Genomic DNA, 11,433 nt, shown 5'->3' with positions numbered 1-11,433 from the left:
CTGCTGTATCCTCTCCTCCCCACTGCTGTATCCTCTCCCCCCCACTGCTGTATCCTCTCCCCCCCACTGCTGTATCCTCTCCCCCCCACTGCTGTATCCTCTCCCCCCCCACTGCTGTATCCTCTCCCCCCCCACTGCTGTATCCTCTCCACCCCACTGCTGTATCCTCTCCACCCCACTGCTGTATCCTCTCCACCCCACTGCTGTATCCTCTCCACCCCACTGCTGTATCCTCTCCACCCCACTGCTGTATCCTCTCCACCCCACTGCTGTATCCCCCCACTGCTGTATCCTCTCCACCCCACTGCTGTATCCTCCCCCCCACTGCTGTATCCTCCCCCCCACTGCTGTATCCTCCCCCCCACTGCTGTATCCTCTCCTCCCCACTGCTGTATCCTCTCCTCCCCACTGCTGTATCCCCCCCCACTGCTGTATCCCCCCCACTGCTGTATCCCCCCCCACTGCTGTATCCTCCCCTCCCCACTGCTGTATCCTCTCCTCCCCACTGCTGTATCCTCTCCTCCCCACTGCTGTATCCTCTCCTCCCCACTGCTGTATCCTCTCCACCCCACTGCTGTATCCTCTCCACCCCACTGCTGTATCCTCTCCTCCCCCCACTGCTGTATCCTCTCCTCCCCCCACTGCTGTATCCTCTCCTCCCCCCACTGCTGTATCCCCCCCCCACTGCTGTATCCTCTCCCCCCCACTGCTGTATCCTCTCCCCCCCCACTGCTGTATCCTCTCCCCCCCCCACTGCTGTATCCCCCCCCCCACTGCTGTATCCTCTCCCCCCCCACTGCTGTATCCTCCCCCCCACTGCTGTATCCTCTCCCCCCCCCCACTGCTGTATCCTCTCCACCCCACTGCTGTATCCTCTCCTCCCCACTGCTGTATCCTCTCCACCCCACTGCTGTATCCTCTCCACCCCACTGCTGTATCCTCTCCTCCCCACTGCTGTATCCTCTCCTCCCCACTGCTGTATCCTCTCCTCCCCACTGCTGTATCCTCTCCTCCCCACTGCTGTATCCTCTCCTCCCCACTGCTGTATCCTCCCCCCCCCCACTGCTGTATCCTCCCCCCCACTGCTGTATCCTCTCCCCCCCACTGCTGTATCCTCTCCACCCCACTGCTGTATCCTCTCCACCCCACTGCTGTATCCTCCCCCCCCACTGCTGTATCCTCCCCCCACTGCTGTATCCTCTCCTCCCCACTGCTGTATCCTCTCCACCCCACTGCTGTATCCTCTCCACCCCACTGCTGTATCCTCTCCACCCTACTGCTGTATCCTCTCCACCCCACTGCTGTATCCTCTCCTCCCCACTGCTGTATCCTCTCCTCCCCACTGCTGTATCCTCTCCCCCCCCACTGCTGTATCCTCTCCTCCCCACTGCTGTATCCTCTCCCCCCCACTGCTGTATCCTCTCCACCCCACTGCTGTATCCTCTCCTCCCCACTGCTGTATCCTCTCCTCCCCCCACTGCTGTATCCTCTCCTCCCCCCACTGCTGTATCCTCTCCTCCCCCCACTGCTGTATCCTCTCCTCCCCACTGCTGTATCCTCCCCCCACTGCTGTATCCTCTCCTCCCCACTGCTGTATCCTCTCCTCCCCACTGCTGTATCCTCTCCTCCCCCCACTGCTGTATCCTCTCCTCCCCACTGCTGTATCCTCTCCTCCCCACTGCTGTATCCTCTCCTCCCCACTGCTGTATCCTCTCCCCCCCACTGCTGTATCCTCTCCCCCCCACTGCTGTATCCTCTCCCCCCCACTGCTGTATCCTCTCCCCCCCCACTGCTGTATCCTCTCCCCCCCCACTGCTGTATCCTCTCCCCCCCCACTGCTGTATCCTCTCCACCCCACTGCTGTATCCTCTCCACCCCACTGCTGTATCCTCTCCACCCCACTGCTGTATCCTCTCCACCCCACTGCTGTATCCTCTCCACCCCACTGCTGTATCCTCTCCACCCCACTGCTGTATCCCCCCACTGCTGTATCCTCTCCACCCCACTGCTGTATCCTCCCCCCCACTGCTGTATCCTCCCCCCCACTGCTGTATCCTCCCCCCCACTGCTGTATCCTCTCCTCCCCACTGCTGTATCCTCTCCTCCCCACTGCTGTATCCCCCCCCACTGCTGTATCCCCCCCACTGCTGTATCCCCCCCCACTGCTGTATCCTCCCCTCCCCACTGCTGTATCCTCTCCTCCCCACTGCTGTATCCTCTCCTCCCCACTGCTGTATCCTCTCCTCCCCACTGCTGTATCCTCTCCACCCCACTGCTGTATCCTCTCCACCCCACTGCTGTATCCTCTCCACCCCACTGCTGTATCCTCTCCTCCCCCCACTGCTGTATCCTCTCCTCCCCCCACTGCTGTATCCTCTCCTCCCCCCACTGCTGTATCCCCCCCCACTGCTGTATCCTCTCCCCCCCACTGCTGTATCCTCTCCCCCCCCACTGCTGTATCCTCTCCCCCCCCCCCACTGCATCCTCTCCCCCCCCCCACTGCTGTATCCCCCCCCCCACTGCTGTATCCTCTCCCCCCCCACTGCTGTATCCTCCCCCCCACTGCTGTATCCTCTCCCCCCCCACACTGCTGTATCCTCTCCACCCCACTGCTGTATCCTCTCCTCCCCACTGCTGTATCCTCTCCTCCCCACTGCTGTATCCTCTCCTCCCCACTGCTGTATCCTCTCCTCCCCACTGCTGTATCCTCTCCACCCCACTGCTGTATCCTCTCCTCCCCACTGCTGTATCCTCTCCTCCCCACTGCTGTATCCTCTCCTCCCCCCACTGCTGTATCCTCTCCTCCCCCCACTGCTGTATCCTCTCCTCCCCCCCACTGCTGTATCCTCTCCCCCCCACTGCTGTATCCTCTCCCCCCACTGCTGTATCCTCTCCCCCCCACTGCTGTATCCTCTCCACCCCACTGCTGTATCCTCTCCACCCCACTGCTGTATCCTCTCCACCCCACTGCTGTATCCCCCCCCCACTGCTGTATCCTCTCCACCCCACTGCTCTATCCTCCACCCCGCTGCTGTATCCTCCCCCCCGCTGCTGTATCCTCTCCTCCCCACTGCTGTATCCTCTCCTCCCCACTGCTGTATCCTCTCCTCCCCACTGCTGTATCCTCTCCTCCCCACTGCTGTATCCTCTCCTCCCCACTGCTGTATCCCCCCCCCACTTCTGTATCCCCCCCACTGCTGTATCCCCCCCCCCACTGCTGTATCCTCCCCTCCCCACTTCTGTATCCTCTCCTCCCCACTGCTGTATCCTCTCCTCCCCACTGCTGTATCCTCTCCTCCCCACTGCTGTATCCTCTCCACCCCACTGCTGTATCCTCTCCACCCCACTGCTGTATCCTCTCCTCCCCCCACTGCTGTATCCTGTCCTCCCCCCACTGCTGTATCCTCTCCACCCCACTGCTGTATCCCCCCCCCCACTGCTGTATCCTCTCCCCCCCACTGCTGTATCCTCTCCCCCCCACTGCTGTATCCTCTCCCCCCCCACTGCTGTATCCTCCCCCCCCACTGCTGTATCCTCCCCCCCACTGCTGTATCCTCTCCCCCCCCCACTGCTGTATCCTCTCCCCCCCCACTGCTGTATCCTCTCCCCCCCCACTGCTGTATCCTCTCCCCCCCACTGCTGTATCCTCTCCCCCCCACTGCTGTATCCTCTCCTCCCCACTGCTGTATCCTCTCCTCCCCACTGCTGTATCCTCTCCTCCCCACTGCTGTATCCTCTCCTCCCCACTGCTGTATCCTCTCCTCCCCACTGCTGTATCCTCTCCTCCCCACTGCTGTATCCTCTCCTCCCCACTGCTGTATCCTCCCCCCCCCCCACTGCTGTATCCTCTCCCCCCCACTGCTGTATCCTCTTCCCCACTGTTGTATCCTCTCCCCCCCCACTGCTGTATCCTCCCCCCCCCACTGCTGTATCCTCCCCCCCACTGTTGTATCCTCTCCACCCCACTGCTGTATCCTCTCCCACTGCTGTATCCTCTCCACCCACTGCTGTATCCTCTCCTCCCCACTGCTGTATCCTCTCCTCCCCACTGCTGTATCCTCTCCTCCCCACTGCATGTATCCTCTCCTCCCCACTGCTGTATCCTCTCCTCCCCCCACTGCTGTATCCTCTCCTCCCCCCACTGCTGTATCCTCTCCTCCCCCCACTGCTGTATCCTCTCCTCCCCCCACTGCTGTATCCTCTCCTCCCCCACTGCTGTATCCTCTCCCCCCCACTGCTGTATCCTCTCCCCCCCCACTGCTGTATCCTCTCCCCCCCACTGCTGTATCCTCTCCACCCCACCCCCACTGCTGTATCCTCCCCTGCTTCCTCCCCCCCACTGCTGTATCCTCTCCACCCCCACTGCTGTATCCTCTCCACCCCACTGCTGTATCCTCTCCTCCCCACTGCTGTATCCTCTCCTCCCCACTGCTGTATCTCTCCACCCCACTGCTGTATCCTCTCCACCCCACTGCTGTATCCTCTCACCCCACTGCTGTATCCTCTCCCACCCCCACTGCTGTCCTCTCCACCCCCCACTGCTGTATCTCCCACCCCCCCTGCCCCCCCCTGTATCCTCCCCCCCCACTGCTGTATCCTCCCCCCCCACTGCTGTATCCTCCCTCCCCACTGTATCCTCTCCCCCCCACTGCTGTATCCTCTCCCCCCCACTGCTGTATCCTCTCCCCCCCACTGCTGTATCCTCTCCCCCCCACTGCTGTATCCTCTCCTCCCCCCACTGCTGTATCCTCTCCTCCCCCCACTGCTGTATCCTCTCCTCCCCCCACTGCTGTATCCTCTCCTCCCCCCCACTGCTGTATCCTCTCCTCCCCCACTGCTGTATCCTCTCCCTCCCCCCACTGCTGTATCCTCTCCTCCCCCCACTGCTGTATCCTCTCCTCCCCCCACTGCTGTATCCTCTCTCCCCCCACTGCTGTATCCTCTCCCTCCCCCCCACTGCTGTATCCTCTCCCCCCACTGCTGTATCCTCTCCCCCCACTGCTGTATCCTCCTCCCCCCCCACTGCTGTATCCCTCTCCACCCCACTGCTGTATCCTCCTCCCACCCCCACTGCTGTATCCTCTCCACCCCACTGCTGTATCCTCCCCCCCCCACTGCTGTACTCCTCCTCCCCCCCACTGCTGTATCCTCCCCCACTGCTCCTCTCACCCCACTGCTGTATCCTCTCCCCCCCACTGCTGTATCCTCTCCCCCCCACTGCTGTATCCTCTCCTCCCCCACTGCTGTATCCTCTCCTCCCCCCACTGCTGTATCCTCTCCTCCCCCCACTGCTGTATCCTCTCCTCCCCCCACTGCTGTATCCTCTCCCCCCACACTGCTGTATCCTCTCCCCCCGTCCCCCCCACTGCTGTATCCTCTCCTCCCCCCACTGCTGTATCCTCTCCTCCCCACTGCTGTATCCTCTCCTCCCCACTGCTGTATCCTCTCCTCCCACTGCTGTATCCTCTCCTCCCCACTGCTGTATCCTCTCTCGTCTCTGTTCCATCTTCTCACTCTGAGCCTCGGCCCCCATTGTTGTAGCACTAGTGCCCCCCTTATGTCATGCACAGGGGGCTGTGGGGCCATCTCTGGCCATTGTCCTATTTCCTGATAAACAGGAAGGCAGCGGGTGCTGGGGGATGTTCGGGGGTCACACAGGATACAGGGGGTCGGAGTATTGTGTCCTGATCGATCAGTAAATCATAAAAACCTGCACATAAGAAGGGGGTCGGGCGCTGTGGACCTCCAGCTGTTGCAGAACTACAACTCCCAGCAATATCTGGATGGCCGCACCTATAGTATAGGGCAATGATCAGTAAATTCTCAGTAATCAAGACATGCTGGGAGTTGTAGTGTTGCATCAGCTGGAGAGCATTGATACTGCCCATAGGAGGGGGGCGCCACTGATCTCCCCATGTTTGATTGGTACAATCCCCGGAGAGCTAAGATCCTCCAGGCGCGGATCCGAAAATGTTAATTATATGGAAAACGCCAAATAATCTAAGATCGGCGGCGGTGATGTCACCCGTGTCCTGTACTGCAGGGTTTTCCAAACTGTGTGGCTCCAGCTGTTGCAAAACTATAACTCCCATCATTCCCGGACAGCCATTTCATTACTGTAACTGGGTCACGTGATCACCAGTCTAATCCACAAAAAAAAAGAAATCACACGAGCTTAATGCACTGTTTTCCATCCAGGGGGCCTTCAGCTGTTGCAAAACTACGACTCCCAGCATGCCCAGACATCCGCTGGCTATCCAGGCATGCTGGAAGTCGTAGTTTTGCAACAGCTGGAGGCGCCATGGTTAGAAAAGCATTGTGATTTTCCGTCTGTCACACTGGTGATCACATGACCCGGTGACAGTAATGAAATACATTGATGCAACAGCTGTCTGGGCATGCTGGGAGTTGTAGTTTTGCAACAGCTGGAGGCACCCTGGTTCCAAACACTTTCTTAGAGACAACTCCCAGCATGAGATGAGAGGGAAGCCTTGAATGACCTTTCAGGGACAGTGGATCTTGTGGAGGAAGCAGACAGGCCTTAAGCTGTCTGGGCATGCTGGGGTTTGTAGTTTTGCAACAGCTAGAGACACACGCTTGGGAAACCCTGGCCAAAGGCTGTCCAGGCATGCTGGGGGTTGTAGTTTTGCAACAGCTGGAGGCACTCTGGTTTGGAAGCACTGCTGTACAGGATCCCACTATAGTGAGGGGGAACATTGTGATCTCTCCCCGGCCTGAAGTGGCTGATAACAGAGAGTAATAGTTCAGCCTCACAGCATGTACTGATGGTCAGGGTGACTGTCCCTTTAAGTGCGGACCCCTCTACTGACACCTTGGGGGCTGCATTGCGGTAATTTATTAAAAATAAGGAAAAGGGAAGAGGACGCATGGTTAACCCATTCGATTCTCTGTCGGGGCTTAATCCTGAGGTGCCCCCCCACCCTCAGTGTCGTCCCCTCAGATCAGTGCGTTAAGGCCTAATGCATTTAATGGTAAAATACAAATAACATAAATGACAATAAAAAAACAAGATTCACAGAGGGGGGGAGACCCCAATATCCAGACCGCAGCCCCATGAAAGTCCTTAACCATGAGACCCTCCATACTAAGAGCATCTCCCCCCGAAAAATGGAACCCCCCGTATATATCAGTCTGTGAGTCATTTCCTTTCTACACCTGGGAAAGCTGGGTGACAGCCAACATGGTGGCTCCTGTAGGGGGATGGGGCACTTGTCTTCCCTCGATCTGCAGTTATTTATTCTTTGCCTCCATTTATCAGGAATGTGGGGGTCCCGGGTGACGCCTGCAGGGGCTGTAATGGCGGCCACCACCTGTGTATAGGGAGGAGGTTAGATCTGGAGTTTGCCTTTCCTTCTCCATTGTCACGACTGTCCTGCTGTGACTCAGTAGTAAGACATGTGTGACCCCACTTGGCCGCCATGTTGCCTCGTCTGCGCAGGGTACAGTCCACCACCAGGGGGCGAGCTGAAGTACTGCACAGGGATGATGGCGGGCGACTGGTTGTGGTGGGGGGGTAGTGGCATGGTGGACTTGGCTTGCTGGGTATAGTAGTTCCCGTCCTGGTATTTGCAGCCGGAGGGGTCGTTGTTGTGGGATTGCTGGACCACCTGGATGCCCTGGAAGTCGAACCTGTAGGCGTATCTCTTGCCGTGCACTTTGCTCATGATGTTCTTGTCGTAGTAGTAGCGCAGCGCGCGGCTCAGCTTGTCGTAGTTCATGTTGGGTTTGCTCTTGCGCTCGCCCCAGCGCCGCGCCACCTCATCCGGGTCCGTCATCTTGAATTCTCCGTTCACGCCCTCCCAGGCGATGCAGCCGGCGTTCCCACTGTCCGAGAGGAGCTCAAGGAGGAACTGCCAAAGCTGGATCTGACCGCTGCCTGCAAAGGAGAAGAAGAGCAGTGAGGGGGCGCCATTATAATACGGGCGCCATTACAATACGGCACCATTACAATACGGGCGCCATTACAATACGGGCGCCATTATAATACAGGCGCCATTACAATACGGCGCCATTACCACTACGATCACAGCGTCATTATAATACGGGCGCCATTACCACTACGATCACAGCGTCATTATAATACGGGCGCCATTACCACTGCGATCACAGCGCCATTATAATACGGGCGCCATTACCACTGCGATCACAGCGTCATTATAATACGGGCGCCATTACCACTGCGATCACAGCGTCATTATAATACGGGCGCCATTACCACTGCGATCACAGCGTCATTATAATACGGGCGCCATTACCACTGCGATCACAGCGTCATTATAATACGGGCGCCATTACCACTGCGATCACAGCGTCATTATAATACGGGCGCCATTACCACTACGATCACAGCGCCATTATAATACGGGCGCCATTACCACTGCGATCACAGCGCCATTATAATACGGGCGCCATTACCACTACGATCACAGCGTCATTATAATACGGGCGCCATTACCACTACGATCACAGCGTCATTATAATACGGGCGCCATTACCACTGCGATCACAGCGTCATTATAATACGGGCGCCATTACCACTACGATCACAGCGTCATTATAATACGGGCGCCATTACCACTACGATCACAGCGCCATTACCACTACGATCACAGCGTCATTATAATACGGGCGCCATTACCACTACGATCACAGCGCCATTATAATACGGACGCCATTACCACTACGATCACAGCGTCATTATAATACGGGCGCCATTACCACTACGATCACAGCGTCATTATAATACGGGCGCCATTACCACTGCGATCACAGCGTCATTATAATACGGGCGCCATTACCACTACGATCACAGCGCCATTATAATACGGGCGCCATTACCACTACGATCACAGCGTCATTATAATACGGACGCCATTACCACTACGATCACAGCGTCATTATAATACGGGCGCCATTACCACTACGATCACAGCGTCATTATAATACGGACGCCATTACCACTACGATCACAGCGTCATTATAATACGGGCGCCATTACCACTACGATCACAGCGTCATTATAATACGGGCGCCATTACCACTGCGATCACAGCGTCATTATAATACGGGCGCCATTACCACTACGATCACAGCGTCATTATAATACGGGCGCCATTACCACTACGATCACAGCGTCATTATAATACGGGCGCCATTACCACTGCGATCACAGCGTCATTATAATACGGGCGCCATTACCACTACGATCACAGCGTCATTATAATACGGGCGCCATTACCACTACGATCACAGCGTCATTATAATACGGGCGCCATTACCACTACGATCACAGCGTCATTATAATACGGGCGCCATTACCACTACGATCACAGCGTCATTATAATACGGGCGCCATTACCACTGCGATCACAGCGTTATTATAATACGGACGCCATTACCACTACGATCACAGCGTCATTATAATACGGGCGCCATTACCACTGCGATCACAGCGTCATTATAATACGGACGCCATTACCACTACGATCACAGCGTCATTATAATACAGGCGCCATTACCACTACGATCACAGCGTCATTATAATACGGGCGCCATTACCACTACGATCACAGCGTCATTATAATACGGGCGCCATTACCACTGCGATCACAGCGTCATTATAATACGGGCGCCATTACCACTACGATCACAGCGTCATTATAATACGGGCGCCATTACCACTACGATCACAGCGTCATTATAATACGGGCGCCATTACCACTGCGATCACAGCGTCATTATAATACGGGGCCATTACCACTACGATCACAGTGTCATTATAATACGGGCGCCATTACCACTGCGATCACAGCGTCATTATAATACGGGCGCCATTACCACTACGATCACAGCGTCATTATAATACGGCGCCATTACCACTACGATCACAAGGTCATTATAATACGGGCGCCATTACCACTACGATCACAGCGTCATTATAATACGGGCGCCATTACCACTACGATCACAGCGTCATTATAATACGGGCGCCATTACCACTGCGATCACAGCGTCATTATAATACGGGCGCCATTACCACTACGATCACAAGGTCATTATAATACGGACGCCATTACCACTACGATCACAGCGTCATTATAATACGGGCGCCATTACCACTACGATCACAGCGTCATTATAATACGGGCGCCATTACCACTACGATCACAGCGTCATTATAATACGGACGCCATTACCACTACGATCACAGCGTCATTATAATACGGGCGCCATTACCACTGCGATCACAGCGTCATTATAATACGGGCGCCATTACCACTACGATCACAGCGTCATTATAATACGGGCGCCATTACCACTACGATCACAGCGTCATTATAATACGGGCGCCATTACCACTGCGATCACAGCGTCATTATAATACAGGCGCCATTACCACTGCGATCACAGCGTCATTATAATACGGGCGCCATTACCACTGCGATTACAGCGTCATTATAATACGGGCGCCATTACCACTACGATCACAGCGTCATTATAATACGGGCGCCATTACCACTGCGATTACAGCGTCATTATAATACAGGCGCCATTACCACTACGATCACAGCATCATTATAATACGGGCGCCATTACCACTGCGATTACAGCGTCATTATAATACGGGCGCCATTACCACTGCGATCACAGCGTCATTATAATACGGGCGCCATTACCACTACGATCACAGCGTCATTATAATACGGGCGCCATTACCACTACGATCACAGCGTCATTATAATACGGGCGCCATTACCACTGCGATCACAGCGTCATTATAATACGGGCGCCATTACCACTACGATCACAGCGTCATTATAATACGGGCGCCATTACCACTGCGATCACAGCGTCATTATAATACGGGCGCCATTACCACTGCGATCACAGCGCCATTATAATACGGGCGCCATTACCACTACGATCACAGCGTCATTATAATACGGGCGCCATTACCACTGCGATCACAGCGTCATTATAATACGGGCGCCATTACCACTGCGATCACAGCGTCATTATAATACGGGCGCCATTACCACTGCGATCACAGCGCCATTATAATACGGGCGCCATTACCACTGCGATCACAGCGTCATTATAATACGGGCGCCATTACCACTACGATCACAGCGTCATTATAATACGGGCGCCATTACCACTGTGATCACAGCGTCATTATAATACGGGCGCCATTACCACTGCGATCACAGCGTCATTATAATGCGGGCGCCATTACCACTACGATCACAGCGTCATTATAATACGGGCGCCATTACCACTGCGATCACAGCGCCATTATAATACGGGCGCCATTACCACTGCGATCACAGCGTCATTATAATACGGGCGCCATTACCACTACGATCACAGCGTCATTATAATACGGGCGCCATTACCACTACGATCACAGCG

General features: G+C 55.8%; 1 protein-coding gene across 3 annotated transcripts in view; it reads right to left on the bottom strand.

The window, feature by feature from the left end:
* Positions 1 to 6,930: 6,930 nt before the first annotated feature.
* Positions 6,931 to 11,433, bottom strand: part of LOC130351372 (Friend leukemia integration 1 transcription factor-like) — a 54,182-nt gene continuing 49,679 nt past the window's right edge. Inside the window, exon 8 of one of the 3 annotated variants that reach the window (XM_056554919.1) lies at positions 6,931 to 7,897. In XM_056554919.1, the coding sequence (XP_056410894.1) occupies positions 7,404 to 7,897 (494 nt within the window). In that variant the 3' untranslated portion in view covers positions 6,931 to 7,403. The remainder of the gene's footprint in view (positions 7,898 to 11,433) is intronic. The other 2 variants (XM_056554917.1, XM_056554918.1) reach the window with 2 other exon arrangements.

This window comes from Hyla sarda, unplaced genomic scaffold (genome assembly GCF_029499605.1).
Source record: "Hyla sarda isolate aHylSar1 unplaced genomic scaffold, aHylSar1.hap1 scaffold_972, whole genome shotgun sequence".
Lineage (NCBI taxonomy): Eukaryota > Metazoa > Chordata > Amphibia > Anura > Hylidae > Hyla > Hyla sarda.
This window is presented reverse-complemented; position numbering and strand designations above follow the sequence as displayed.